We start from the raw sequence: 16,203 nt of genomic DNA on the forward strand, positions 1-16,203 counted from the left end.
TGTAAAAAACATAAAGTAGTTGTTATCCCAATCTGGCTGAAAAAGTGGAAATACACCTTAAAGTGACCCTGTCACTACTCGACCATTTCATGCTTTGGCTTCCACCACAGGTTCTTGTAAGTAAAGGACCTAACAGTTGTCAGGAACCTCTGTGTGTGAGGATGGTGTGGTAACAGATATTCAACACACCTGAAGGGTCAAATACCTTCTGAAAAGCAGCAAAGCTAGAGTGCTTCAATTTAGAGGCCTCTGGAAAGGAAAATATATCGCCCCTTCTCTTGTAGGCTTGGTATATTGTAGAAGTGAGGCTGTGAAGACAGGATCAGTTTAAAGCAATCAGAGTAATGAAAGCTTAACTATACACCACTGGATGCTGCACGAATGTATCTGTATGTATTGTTATCACCTCTTAGGTGTGCACAGCCTATTGCATTAGGGTGTGCACCCCAGAGATTAAACACACATACGTGTGTCAATATTGCCAGTAGGGCAGTTTTTTATTTTTATTATTTTTTACAATTTTCTTTATAATAATTTTTTTACAATTTCAGGAGCCCCTTTGGGGGACTTATGCGAAATATCAGAAGTTTAAATAGACCCCTAATATATTATTTTTGAGACAAAGAAAAGGACTGAGGACAGAGATTCCTCAGTCCCTTTCTCTGAAGCCTCAGCTGCACTGGACAGTGAATGAATGGGAAGTGCTCTGTATGGAGCAGTTTTCTGTTCTTTACAAACGAAAGCATAGTAAACAAAGCATCCGGCAGGAGAGGGGAGGATGGAAGCTGGCAGTGCTGTGGGAAGGTGGGCACAGGGTAGGCCAGGCAGTATGGGGAATTGGTGCTGCACACAGTGATTAGGGTGTGCCTAGGCACACCTGGAACACCCTTTGCGCACGCCTAAGAATAAAATGCTGAATTTGTTGTGTTGTTGATCTGTATTTGTTTTTATAGCTTCTAAGGTGTTGTAGATCTGTATTTTATTCTATAGCTTCTAGATTCACTATTTGCCCACAGTAGCATTTGAAGTATGTTTTTAAAGAGAAATGATATCAATGAGCGGGGAGAATCCTGAATTTAAAATGCTGCACAGCAACCAAACAGACCTCCACTGTCAATGCTTCAATCCAAGATCCAAAAGGAAAGCTGGCAAGTGGTGCTTAATGATTACAGCTCCCTTTTCTAAACCCCACAGTTTTTTTAACATGAGACTTTTTTAATTTGTTTCTTTGCAAAAGTATCTGGCTGGTGATGGAGAAATGCTGAAGTCATTGGTAAAATGCAAACGGAATGGACTGAAAATGTCTTTGGGGTATCAAAGTATAAAAGCATAAAAGTATAATAAGTTATAAAAGTATAATAAGCATGACAAAATAATAAGTTATAAAAGTATAATAAGCATGACAAAATGTGATAAACAATGAAAAATATATACAGTAAAATATAAGTAGTGAACCACATATGGTTTAAATATCCTTCTTCAAAAACGTTAGCTTATTATTCCTGATGCAAAGTTAAAGGAGATGACTGAAATCATCATCAGATCTAATCGATGACATTTATAATCAGGGATCTGGCTAGAGCAGCATGCTTCAGCTATCTACAGTTTGTGAGGTTAATTTACTAAAGGCAAATTGGCTGCTCGCTTTGCAAGGGAATTTTCCCTTTAGCTCAGTGAATGAGGTGAAGCTCTGCTGATTTTTAATATCTAATTATAATTATAATAATATTCTATTAATCTAATTATTAATTGTAATAATGTTTTTTTTTTACCTTGCACGTGATTAATTATTTTTAGCAAAGCAGTTTTCACCACACACACTATGCTAATTCCTTTGTGAAGCAAAAGTTCCCTTGCAAGGTAAATAGTATATTTGCCTTTAGTAAATTAACCCTGTGTCTCTGAGGATGTTCCTTTATTCGTACTTAAAGCGGAATCAAAGCCCTGCTTTCAAAAACTGAGAGCAGGCACGCTCTTTATTTCAGAAGAGACATGCAATGGCTCTTCTGCAATAGAAAAAACTTACATGACTGCCTCTTGAAATGTACATTGAGCTGTGTAAGCGCAGCTCAATTTACATTGTGACACAGCACCTGTGTGCTGGGATGACTGCACTCCTGTGTATGATGCTAATGAAGATGGCTGCAGACCGGCACCCATAAGAAGCTGGACAGAAGATGCTGGCACCGCTAAGGGTTGTTGGACTGTTGAAGAATAGGTAAGTATTGTGGAGTTTACAACTCCTTGAAAATGGAGCTAAAGTCAGAAGGTTTTTTATCCTAATGCATTTTATGCATTAGGATAAAAAAAAAACCTCTGTGTGCAGCTGCCTCCCCAGCACCCCCTAATACTTACTTGAGGCCATCTCTATTCAACAATGTCTACGAGTCCCTCAGCTGATTGACTAGGAAACAGCCACGGCCCCATTGGCTCCGGTCGCTGTCAATCAAAGTCAGTTAGCCAATCAGGAGAGAGAGGTGGCGGGGCCAAACCGCAGCTCTGTGTTTGAATGGACACATGGAGCTGCAGCTTGGGTCTCGGGTGCCCCCATAGGAAGCTGCATGCTGTGGGAGCACTCGACAGGAAGGAGGGGCCAGGAGCAGCAACAAGGGACCTGAGAGGAGGGGGATCCAGGCTGCTTTGTAAAAAAAAAAAAAAAACAACTGCACAGAGGAGGTAAGTATAACATGTTTGTTATTTATTTATTTATTTTTTAAATTAGACTTTACAATCACTTTAAAAAAGAAAAAGCCCCAAGAGTGCCTAGCATATATGGTCTGGTACCATTAGTGCTACAGGTCTAGAGTGTGGAGTCTTAAAATCTACTTCTCACAAATTATTATTAAAACGGGGAATAAGGATACAAGGTAACCCCACATCCCAACTTACTAGTCGAACTGAAGTAATATGGGGTTCAAGATGTATCCAAGAGTTTCCATACCTAAGCCTCTTGGGAAATAGCTGAGGGGTAATTAGAAGCCATTTACCTGTTCATTAATGTGAGCAAACAAAAAGGATGTTGTGGATTCGCCCTCTCCATTTGCCATGGTGACCAATGCCAGTGGGACAGAAAGTATTGGAAAATCCAAAGTTCTCACCAGAACAAGAACTTAGACACATCTTCCAATGAAAACCTTCCAGTAATAACTGTCTACAGGAGTTTCCTCCCTTCCTGTTGTATTTCCATGGCAGAATGTGAAGGTAAATCTTCCCAACAGTAGACAGATGGAAAAAATAACTCAAATGAAGGGTTTCCACCCTTCCTTACTTACTCCAGAACAAAACAAAATGTTTAGCTATACCTGTACATATACTAGCCTACATGCTGGTATCAACCTTAGTTGCTTGTAGGCAGCTAAGTAGTATCAACCAATTTAGTTTAGAGCACAAACTTGTATTTCTTGCGTTTGTGTGCTGGGTGGGGGTTCCTTTAAAAAAAAAAACACAGCTGCTAAAAGGACTTCTTTCTTTGTTGGTTTATAGATATAGTTGCAGATCAGGTAAAGTCAATTACTTTTTTAAGTTTGACAGATGAAAGTCTAGATTTCCTGACTTTTCAATGAATGAAATTCAATTCTAAAGCGCATAACCACAAAATGTAATAATAAGCAATTAAACACTAAAGTTGCAATTCTATTATTAGAATAGAGTCAAAATAAATTGTTTAAATAAATGGTTAAAGACATTCATTTTAATGGCTGTAATAGCAGCATACTGCCAGCATAGACAAAAATCTCTTAACCCTAGGGACTGACAAAAGCATATTCTTATGAGGACCAGATGTGTACCTTCACTAGTAGCCACATTCTTGAGGGCTTTAGTCGGTGTGTGATCTGTACTTGAACTCACGTCGGATGAGATGCTTGAGCTGCCTTTGCCTAAAATAAAAAGCATAGATAGAAATAAGACCACTGGATTCAATTAAAAATACTTCTAGTTAGCAGAGGTGCAAACAGACATGTTTGCTTTTTAACATTCTTTATCCACTGTATAGGCGTAGAGATAGAATGAAAAAACAAAAAAATATATAAATACAATATATACAGTATTCCGCATGCAAATGTCACAGATATTATATATATTTGGATAAGTCAACTAAGGCCACAATAACACCTGAATATTTTGCCACTTTGATTCCTGAAGCACCACAACACTCAAGTGGAAGAATTCCATCATTCTCATTGGGCCCGTTCACTGAGTACTGTGTCGCTTATCGGCAAAAAGCTCAAAGAAGTACATGAGCTTCTTTTGGGGAAGATATACATGTTTCGGCTCCATTTATCCAGCGCATTTTCAGGCGCTCTCATTTAAAAGTCTATTGGGCATACTCCTTTTCTACATGTTATATATAAAAACGCACAAAAAACATGCAGTCCTCTAAAGCAGCCAATTGATGATTTTTTTTTTCTATTCAACCAGCAGGTTGAATAAAAAAAAGGACTTGATTTCCCCATCCACACACTCAATGACAATGGGGGATCCTCCCTGCTGAGCTTTTGAATTTTGACAGTGGGGTGACTTCCCTGCCGTCACAATACACTGATCAGCACTGTCGGCTATAGCCAGTGGCGCTGATTCAACAGAGTAAACCTGACAGGCTGGTTGTACAGAATTCAATCAGTAGATCGATTTCTGTACAACAGCCCTGCCCATACATGAATCAAAATTTGGTCAGTCCCTGCTGAACTGGCTGATTTTCCTTCCATGTATGGGTGGCATAAGATCACTTGCCTGCGCTCATGCCTAGTGTGAATGGGGTCTAAAGGTTTACTTGAACACACATGGAACATATTTTTACATAATTGCAAAATATTATTATATGTTTATAATATGTAATGTATTATGTATGTTTGTAAAACACATCATATCTCAATGGGGAAAAATCTCATGCTGGATATCTATACTGATATGGCCTGGGTAATGTGTTAGGAAGGTCTCCACTGAGATTGTCATGTTCTCAAAGCCTGCCTACTTACTAGTAGAGCATACTGGAAAGGAACGTGTATGGCAATTTTGGAAACTTTCAATTAACTCTATAGCCATCTCTTCTTCTAGGGATGGCGTTTTACCCTCAGTGCTGGCCCAGCAATTTAGCCCACCCCCCTCCCCCCACATTCCTCCTATTTATGTATCTGCCGGAGGAGGATTGTAGAATAATAAGTGACACTTGGATGACAGCACTGAGTCTGCTGGGGCTGCTGACATCACATCCAAGATGATGGTACCCAGCAGCAGTCTCAGGGATTTTGGATGTCTACACAAAGGGGGATTTTACAGATAAATAAAATGCCTAATATACATTAAATGCACATATAATCTTATAGGAAGATTGTTGATAAAATGATTAGTCTGGGGATAGGGTCTCTACAATCAAACAGATACAATTAAATCTAGTTTGTGTAATGCAGACATTAAGTGGTGGTCATAAACAGCAAGAAGATCTGACTATCACAGGAAGTAAACATCACCAAAGATACGTTTAATTGCCAGCCAAAGCAGTATGGCGGCAGCAACATTATAACTTAATATAAATTATACATGTAGATCAGTGCTTGGGGTATATAGGCCCAGCGTGGGGTTATGGTTTGCATTAGGAGGTATAATCTGAGACACATAATTGTCGGTTACAGGAAATTGTTAGGGTAGTATTATTTAAACATATTTGCTTAAGCCTTTCAAATGTAAATGGGCCTTCTTCTGTTCTTCTATTTTACTGTATATCACAGTAAAAATGTTTCCTTATTAAACCTATTTATTGGTATTTACAAGAGCAATAAATAAAGTTCCAATTTCCCACAAAGAAAGGAGGAAATCTGGAGACAATGTTTTTTTTTTTCAAATAAATAAAATATAGGTAACAAGATTGCACTATTGTGAATCATGTTTGTCTAAAATTTTAGGCTTCTATCAAATACTTATAATTAAAAAATAAGAAATAATAAAAAAACAAAATCAGCAGAAAATGTATACTAAGGAAAGTTAGTGGTTTACCAGGGTTAATTAGAACAAAATGTTCTCTATCTTCCAATAGAATAACAACAATTAGAGGTTGGGGTTCTGTCAGATAGGCCATAGATGACCCCATGAATTCTAATAGTGACCCTCATGGTAACCCTGACCATGTGCCATGAAAGAAAGAAGAGTAGACTGGGGCAAAAATGTCCTGCCTACTGGATGGTCCTCCCACGGTGCTTCTTTTTTCACAGCAAGTGAGTTTTTATCTGCATGGCTTAAGCAACTAATCCCTCCACCCATTCCTATTCATTTTGCTGAGCTTGAGTTTAGCTAGCACAGAATCAGTGGATAGGTTTCTCACTGTGTTTGGCATGAGAACAGCACAGATACCAGTATGCATTATTGGTTAATATATGGCTAGCCCTAAACTGGTAATACACCCAGGGTTGGATGCAAGAACTGTTCGGCCAAAAAGTTTCCACCTAGCTTCTTTATGTTTCAGTCGAGGATGTTGGGCTGATTGGTGCCAACAGTGCCAACCATTGATCATATTTTGGGTAGTTCATTCGGATCTGGTTGAAATTCACTTAGTAAGTGGCCAGTTTTACTTGAACTAGACACAAAATCTGTATTTATGCAGCAGCTCTTATAAGCCATTTTTCTGGCCTTAATTACAGTGGGCCAAAATAATTTAGTGATAGATAATTGCTAATTTTCACTTTTTCCAGCATGCTCAACGTTGTTTAATTGTTTAGTAAAGATGTCCAGCTTTTTTCTATGTGATTCAGAATCCACTACAGTGTAACAGCTCCTAACCAGTTTTATCAAACAGGATTTTTGCCACCTACAACCCATCAGCAGCCCCAGCAGGTGTTGACATACACAGCAGAAAGGTCAGTATCATGGGACGTTTTCTAAATATCTTTAGACAGTATTTCAAAATGAACTTGTATAACAGGTTAATGATATGCCTCTTGTATAACAATACAGATTTTAAATGAATGCCCCACCCCTAATTAAATTACATTCTTTGTCTACAAAGACTTGCTGGACACGTAACAGTTTTTTTTTTTGGCAACCAATATAGTATAAAGATATCTTAACAGAACAACTAAAAAAATATCTAGCAGTTGGTACATGAATAAGCCAATTCCACCCTTTCCCATTGCCAGCAAATACTCCTGGAAGAACATGTATACCCTAAGGCAGAAAATCTGAGATAAAATAACCATTTTGTTAACATTGTACTCCCTTAAAATATCAATTTTATAACATAAAAAGGCCACACACTAAACAGTTACCTCCCCATGTAGCTTGTGGTCAAAAAGTCTGTTTATTAAGAAGTCATATATTCTCTGGCTGAATGGTCCATTTAGTGAGCTAATGATGCAACAAAGACAGACATATGTGTAACATAAATCTAGAGGACCACTGATGTGTTGAGTAAAAATTGCCTAAATTCTTATGTCAATTGACTCCACAGGACTAACACATACATAATTTTTACTTCTTGAGGACTATGACCATATGCAAAAGTGTTTTACAGTGTCTGCAATATTTAGAAGTGCTCAATGGCTTTAACAGTTCTAGTAATGCATAAATATCCCAGGCTAGTGACATTGGCCGACTGTGCAGTTTTGTAAGAAGTTTGATTAAAAAGTGTTGTACTTGAAAGTGTACATATTTGTTAGCATGAATTTAAAATAGGCCCAGATGTGAATAGTGAGTGTGTGGACACCCAGATAGACTTGAATCCTTCCACTACTGGTCAGCTTTTTTAGCCAATCTCACTCAGAAACTACTGTTTGACGAACCCTACAGCTTAGCTTTAAAAACAAAGCTTATGTAAACATTATTTATTTTCTGCAGGAAAAAAAAACTCTCTCTTTCTTCCTTCATTCTCTAGTATGTTGGGTCTTGGTTCTTATTGCTTTTCCACTGGTGCTTTGTGGTCTTAAAAAAGGGTAAATTGTGCAGCTCCCCTAACTGTCCCTATTTTTAAAGATTTTTCTAAATCACCCCTTAATATTTACCCACACCCTAACTGCAACACATAATGTAGGCCCCAATGTTTTTCAACCAAAATACAAAGGGGTTAATTCATTAAACCATGTGTTGCAGGAAAGGAATTTGCTTGATTCCCCCATCAACACAGACAGTGTTGAAGGGGGAAACCCTTCTGCCAAGTCATTGTATTCTACTGCCGGGAGAAGACAGTATATATTGCTACCATTAGTAACAATCACATGTAAGATCCGGCAGGCTGGTTGTACCCAAGTTGATAGATCATATATTCAGCCTGCCCAAACATGGTTCGAATCTCAGCCAGTTCCTGCTTAACAAGCCAAATTTCAAACCGTCAATGGCCGGCCTTACTAAATCTAGAAAGTACAAAATTTGGCGCAGCTCTGCATGGAAACCACTCAGCTTCCAAGTTTTTGTCAAAACTTAATTAAACAAGCTTAAGTTAGAAGCTGATTGGCTACCATGCACTGCTCCAACAGATGCTGCACTCTCCAGTTTTAGAAAATCAACCCCACAGAATGCTTGAACATCTAACCCCTAGCCCCTCACCTGAACTTAACACCTAACCCTTACTGTAACATTAAGCCTAATATTTAGGTGCTTACACATCTAGCCTCCCCCCAAACTCACCTTTTAGCCTGTATTTTTCCACAGTTTTAACAAATGCACTAGTATGAGCTGACTCAATATACACAAAAAAAATCTGCAATAAAGTTTGCAAACGTCTTGGCTATGTGTTGAGTTGGAAATGATTGTTGTTTTTTCTTTGCAAAGCTAGAGTTTCCCTTACAATAAATGCCTCATAAAGAATGTTGATGGGCATTGAATGTGAATAACATGCCTTCCTAGGGGAGAAATATTGTAAAAATACAAAATAAATTAACTTAAACCAGATTTCAACAATTCAGTCATTTTGGGATGAGGGAAATGGCTTATTTTTTGAAGCTTATTGTCTCCAGCTTACAATGGAATAAGTAATTAGGATATGTTAATTTTCAAAACAACTTTTATTGCTCGAATTCACACTTTGTGAATTGGGAGCAAAGAATATTTTTCAAGGTTTGATTTCTTTATTTACTATATATTTCTTACCAGCTTTTACCTTCATTTTTTTTTTTTTTATGTGACAGATAAAGAAGATGCATAAATAAGTGAGGTATGGGCAAGAGAAAAGCTCCATGACCCATAAGGAATGATCTGGGAGTAATTTTATGGCAGATTCAGCACAGCATCAAGCAATGTTTTAGGCCAATTCATGTACTGTTGAGCAACTGCCTGAAAAAGATCAGTGAAAATAGTTTGAATAAAAATCCAGACACAATACTACTTTAATTCAGTTAGCCATAAACAGTCAAGAATGGTTAAAGGCAAGGCAATCTATGAGACATCTAGTCCGGGAAAAATAATTGTATGTGTCTCCCACTATTATTTAGCTTGCATAATAAAATGATGAAATGTTTTGCGATTGGAAGTCCGTAATCAGAGGAATGCTCTTTGGAGACTTCTTGGCCTGCAGTTCCAATTATGCATTTTTTGTGGTTTGTCTGCTATGCTTCATTGTGATAATGGACGAACACACATTTCTATTTATGCATTGCTTGATCATTGTGCAGTTTGATGTATTAAATCTTATGCAGTGTATAACAAACACATTTTAAAATCCCACAATATATAAAGTTAATGTAAATAAAGTAAAATACACTGAGTGCATAGATACGCCTATATGGCATGGTCTTGTCTGCTCTTTCTTTTAGGATCAGTCTTTTTTGGTTCTATAGCCTCTGAATTAAAATAATTCAAATTTAAGTTTTTGTTGTAGTAGGATTTTCTGTCTTTTGATTGAGCCCTTTTGAGGTTTTACCAGCCAGTGAAAGAGAAGGTAAAGTTTGTTGCTAATAGAGCAGTGAAAAAACACATATTTGAAATTATATGGGTGTTGTAATAAAATTAATTTTGACTTACATGTAAATTCCATAGTTTGGTGTACAGTATTGGATACAGGCTGCATATTCAGAGACATTGGGTTACATGATACTACTACCTTCAGCAAAGATTTTAGACATTCCCTCCTTCGACATATTCCTCGAAAGCTACCCCACTCTGTAAGACCTATCTTTTTTAGCAAGCAATGCAGGGTAACAGAGAAACAGTGTGGACAGTGTCCTGTACTTTACACCATGATATGGAACTTACAGGTGAGTCAAAACTCCTTTAATCTTATTCCTACAGTTCAGGTCACAGGCTGGATATTTATAGACCCTGGGACCTCCCCAAACAATGATTCATAAAATGAACAACAATAAGGCAAACAAAACCATGTCACTGAGCCCAAAAAAAAAAAAAAAAAACAGACAAAGGTCACTAACCCAACGCAATGTGCAGCTGAATGAACATTGCAGCTAAAAGCTGCATCTGCAGAGGCCTTTACATCCACCTGGTAGAACTTGGAGAATGTATGAACTGAGTACAGGCGGTGGCCTTACAAAGTTGAGCAACAAATGCTCGATGTTGGAAATCCCAACCAATCTAGTGGAATGAGCCAGTAAGGGTACTGGGGGTATCCTTTTGAACATAAGCTTCTACAAAGAGTTTTCTTATCCATCTAGCAAAAGTTGATTGGAAGCAGGGTATCCCCTAACAAGTGAAAGTGAGGCCAAAGATTTTTGGAATAGAATGGACAATGCTAAAACCTGTTCAATTAAGAGTACCTAGAGCCAAGTTTTGGTCAAGTCCCAACTGTAGGAAAACCAGAATGTGAAGTACTGTATCAAGTAGTCTATGAGGTTGAAATGTCTTTGTTCACACCAGGTGAACAAGATTTCTAGCCAACAAACATGTCCCTTGTGAGAGAATCCCTTAGTTGTGAAGGAGGCTTGAATGTAAATTTGGTGGGCTTTGTGTTCCAGATTTTGCACTGAAAGGAAGAGCTGAATTTTGGCTTTGAATTTGAAACCTATGGAAAACAGTGGCGTATCCTGCATTTTTAGGAAGCAGAAACCCCTGGGTTTTAGAGCCTTTTTTTGTGTAAGGATTTTTCCTCTTGTGACATCCTTAATGCACTTTTAAATGCCTAACCAAAGGAGCCCATAGACGAGTCCTTTTTTTTCCCCATTCAACCAGTGGGTTAAGCAAAATAAAGTGACTCAATTCCTCCATCCATGCACTCAATGTGGATGGGAGAATCCTCTCCACTAAGCCCTTGTATATTGAGAGCAGTTAGACTTCCCTGGCAACAGAATATACTGATCAGTGCTGCCGTCTATAGACTACATGGATGATCGAGCAAGGAAAATCCAGAGAAGCTGGTTGTACAGAAGTTGATTAGTAGACTAAATTCTGTATAACCAGCCTGTCCATATATTGTTTTTTTTTTTTTTTTTGGTGATCCCTGCTAAACCAGCTGAATTTTGAACCATGTATCACCTTAAGGAGATGTCCTCCTTTAAAGGGCATATGAGTGAGACATCTTTTACAGGCAGCTTCAACTGACCAGGCTTTCAGCTGTACGAATCTGTGCCTATGGGCTGTGCCTATGAGAGCCATTCTGGAAATTTCTGTCTGGACTTGTTCTAGGGCATCAACACGGGGTAAGGGTTGTCAGAGTTCTGCAAGAGTAAAGATATTTTTTAAAGGATAAGTTAATCTTTTGCAGCATTTTACATGTTGGACCCAGTTATAGCGGTATGTCCTATATTAGGTAATGTTGGCTATGGGGTATGTTCAAGGGGCACATCTCCAAAAGCTTTGCCAATGTCCAATCACCTGATGGTAGCGGCCTATAACCCAGGATCTATGAATATCCAGTTTGTGTCCTGTATGATTAAAATAATTATTTTTTTACTTTCAATAAGATCAAAAAAATTCTGACTGTATTGTTATAACCACATGCCTCCCACACTATAACCAAAAAATGTGAACATAAAAATTAAGGAAATTTGAGCTTTGTAATCCTTGTACCACATTACTTCTGCCTCTATTAGCATATAAATCACATTTTGTTAGAAATCAACTGCACTAAAGCAGTTTGATTAAAAATGATAATTTCCTATAAAAAGGAAAGAATCAGTCCTGAAAGAATACAGTCTAACTGAATTTGAAAAAAAAAAACTGTTTCTTTCAGGCAGTGACGTTTGGAATTCCACTGACCACTAGTTATGGGGGAACATTCAAAATACTAACGATGGGGGGAACTTTTCAAAATCCCACCGAACACCAATGATAGGGGGACTTTCAGAATCTCAATGAACACCAATGATGGGGGGGGTTACAGCAGAAACCTGATAGGGTATATTGGCGCTGCCAAATAATAAGAATAGGTATATGGGAGAGGCAATGTCCCTCATACACACTAGGCAAATATAAGTAGTACACCACACTTAAGCCACAAATAATACTCTTGGTAGACGTCTATCAATTAGAGGTAATTGGTGCTAAACCAATAAATAGGTTAAAACTGCAGACATTAGTTGAGATAAAACATTAATAAATAATAAGGTGTGAACCTTAATGTGACTGAAAGCGGTACCTTAAAACCAGTAAATAAGGTGCAAATTATTATCTGTGTTCAAACGTTAGTATGTCTTGTGGTATAAAATAGATTAAGGTGACTTGTGTTAATAAAAAGCATAAATATTTTGAACACTAGGTGGCAGTGGTGGTGCTATATAAATATAAATATCCAAGTGAGAGATATAATAAGTAAATAAATATATAGTGAATTGTGCCAGGTGAAGTACAAAGATAAATTTAAGTAGATGATAAGAATATATAAAAAATTCCCAAGTGTTGGTATAAATATGTGATAACTGGTGGTGAAATAAATTAATAAGTGATATCACTAAATGATCCAAAAAACTCCGTAATAAATACTTGGTAAAAAGTCCAGAGATACAATATGTAGAATAAATATCTAAAGGTGCAACAATAGTGCAGACAAAGTGCCAAAAAAGTCTCTTAAAAGAGGGAAGTAAGTCCCAGTGATGGATTCGAGATGTGGGTGCTGGGTGAGGAAATTCCGTGCTCCCCTCTCAATAAAGCCCGCACTCACTAGAGAGCGGCACCCCTACAGGGGTAACCAGCGTTGGAACTTAGGGAAAATCCCTCGGTAAACCTCGGTTGTACTCTCCAATCCTCCTGGGGTTGGTCTTACTTCCTCTCTCCAGTGATTAGGTAAACAAGCGGTAAGCAATAAGGAATATCAAGGGCAGCTCTCCAAATGTTGCAAACGGTATCCGATGGTATGCAGATAAAAAAGCGCTAATATAGTGATGTACCGTTTAACAATAGTGCAGTTTATTAGCAGGTATTTAAAAGTACTCACATTTAAAAGCATGTAACAGAATCCGTAGGTGAGTAGGGACCGCAAACCCCTCATTTAGCGGTGCTTCCGGGACGCCGTGCGCCTCACCAACCGGATGTGCGTTTCACAGGGTGGAACTGACGTACCTACGCTCTACGCGTTTCGTCATCAAGCTTAAGTCATCAGGAGCTCTGACATATCGGGGTAGTTTTTAAGGAACCTCTGCAGCTCCAATAGCCCCTATGTTAATCTGGCCCTGAGGAGGACGAGGTAGCCAACACTGCTTTTTTCAGAAATTTTAAATGAGGGTACACCCCAAAAGAGTGAGAAAGAGCAAAAATAGAACAATGGCTGGGTAAGGTCGGTATCCATCGCTATTCTGCACAAGGTACGGAAAAGTCCCGTGGGATCCATGCCTGGTTCATTTTAATGAACGTGAGCTTGTCCACATTGTCTCTGGATAGGCGGCTGTGCTTGTCTGTGATAACGCCCCCAGCCGTGCTAAATACCCGTTCAGATAATACACTGGCTGCAGGGCACACCAGCACCTCCAAGACCCAGAAGTTGAAGGGGCAGACCCGTCATTCAGTAAGTCTAGGCGTGTGCACACATACTGCTCCACCATGTTGGTGAAATGCTGCCTCCTGCTAAGACGTTCCATATGAGCTGCTGGTGCTGCTGTTTGTTGTGGCGTGCTGACAAAGCTTTTCCACATTTCGGCCATGCTAACCCTGCCTTCTGAGGTGCTGGCGGTGCCCTGGTTGCATTGGCGACCTCTTCCTCCTCCTCCTCCTCTGCCTTGTGCTTCCACTGTTGCCCCGCAGTGAGGTGGGAATGCCAGCAGCATCGCGTCTACCAGCGTGCGCTAGTACTCGCGCATCTTGCGATCGCGCTCCAGTGAGTGAATTAAGGACGGTACGTTGTCCTTGTAACGGGGATCCAGCAGCGTGTCCACCCACTAATCAGCACAAGTTAGAATGTGGGCAACTCGGCGGTCGTTGTGGAGACACTGCAGCATGTAATCACTCATGTGTGCCAGGCTGCCCAGAGGCAACGAAAGGCTGTCCTCTGTGGGAGGTGTATCGTCTGTGTCCTCTGTATCCCCCCAGCCACGCACCAGTGATGGGCATGAGCTGGCCTGGGTGCCACCCTGCTGTGAACATGGTTCCATCTCCTCCTCCAGCTCCTCCTCCTCATCCTCCAGAACTGTGCCCCTGCTGGACAATTGTGTCCCTGGCGTTTGTGTGTGCAGGAACCCACCCTCGGAGCCCCTTGTGAATGACTGCCCTGAAAGCCTTGGAAATGTTACCTCTTCATCCTCCTCCTCCTCCTCATCCTGTGCCACATCCTCTTCCATCATTGCCCGAATAGTTTTTTCAAGGAGGCATAGAAGTGGGATAGTTAAGCTGACAACGGCGTCATCGGCACTGGCCATGTTGGTGGAGTACTCAAAACAGCGCAACAAGGCACACAGGTCTCGCATGGAGGCCCAGTTATTGGTTGTGAAGTGGTGCTGTTCCGCAGAGCGACTCACGCGTGCGTGCTGCAGCTGAAACTCCACTATGGCCTGCTGCTACTCGCACAGTCTTTCGCCCATTATCGCACACCACCAGGCCAGGCTTGAGGCTCGCTGACAGCAACCACTCATTTGTCTGCTGTTCCATGCTCCTCCACAACTCCTGCGCGGTGTGTGGTTTTTCCCCAAAACAGGCAAGTTTTAAAACTGCCTGCTGTCCTTTACTCCTGGCCGTGCTGAAGCTGGTGGTGAAGGTGTTACGCTGTCCGGATGAGGAGGCGGTAGAGGATGAGGAAGCGGAGTAGGGGGAGTTAGGAACAGGAGGCAATCTGAAGCGCTCTGTAATCCTCGGTGGTGGAAGGACATGCGCCAAATTGCTATCCGCCTCAGGCCCATCCGCCACTGCATTTACCCAGTGTGCCGTTAGGGAGATATAACGCCCCTGACCGTGCTTACTGGTCCACGTATCGGTAGTTAGGTGGACCTTGCCACAGATGGTGTTGCGCAGTGCACACCAGTGGGCACGACGTACTGTGGGACAGCCACCGACATAAGGTTTTTAAAACTGTGCGTCTCCACCAGACGGAATGACAGCATTTCAAAGGCCAAGAATTTTGAAATGCTGGCATTCAGGGCCAGGGATCGAGGGTGGGTAGGGGGGTACTTCCTCTTCCTCTCAAGTGTTTGGGAGATGGAAAGCTGAACGCTTCCATGGGACATTGTGGAGATGGTTGGTGACCCAGGTGGTGGTGTTGCTGACAGATCGTCTGTTTGCGGGGTGGCAGGTGCCGGTATCACTACAGATGTGGCTGGAGCGGCCGAGACTGCAGCAGAAGAGAAAGCAGGAAGAGCCAGAGACGTTTCTTGGTTTTGAAGGTGTCTACTCCACTGCAGCTCGTGCTTTGCACTTAGATGCCTGATCATGCAGGTTGTGCTCAAGTTGAGAAGGTTTATGCCTCGCTTCAGGCTCTGATTGCACAGGGTGCAAACCACTCGTGTCCTGTCATCAGCACATTTTCTAAAGAACTTCCACGCTAGAGAACTCCTTTGAGCTGGCTTTGGTGCGCTTGTTACCCTTGCTGCATTGGGCAGTAGCAGGCGTAGTGTCTAGGGCACGGCCACTCCGCTTCTGCACCCTGCTCCCTCTTCTGCTGTGCTGGTTGCTCTGTGCGACCACCGCCTCTTCCTCCAAACTACTCAGGTCACCTGCATGACCTTCATTCCATGTGGGGTCGAGGACCTCATCGTCCTCCACATCATCTTCCACCCAGTCTTCACCCCTGCCCTCCTTGTCGGTCTCCACAATTCTGAACGCCGCAGCAGTTGGCACCTGCGTTTCGTCATCATCGGAGACGTGCTGCGATGGTCCTTGCATGTACTCATCTTGAGAAATAAGTGGTTGGGCATC

The 16,203-nt window shown here is 40.8% G+C and overlaps 1 protein-coding gene across 2 annotated transcripts in view; it reads right to left on the reverse strand.

The window, feature by feature from the left end:
* FBXL7 (F-box and leucine rich repeat protein 7) overlaps window positions 1–16,203 on the reverse strand; it is a 312,920-nt gene that overhangs the window by 187,538 nt on the left and 109,179 nt on the right. Inside the window, exon 2 of one of the 2 annotated variants that reach the window (XM_082258415.1) lies at window positions 3,789–3,878. The exons of the other annotated variant lie outside the window; for it this stretch is intronic. Within the exon in view, the coding sequence (XP_082114541.1) occupies window positions 3,789–3,878 (90 nt within the window). The remainder of the gene's footprint in view (window positions 1–3,788; window positions 3,879–16,203) is intronic. 2 annotated transcript variants of the gene reach the window in all.

This window comes from Pelophylax lessonae (assembly GCF_965119305.1).
Source record: "Pelophylax lessonae genome assembly, chromosome: 5".
NCBI classification, from domain to species: domain Eukaryota; kingdom Metazoa; phylum Chordata; class Amphibia; order Anura; family Ranidae; genus Pelophylax; species Pelophylax lessonae.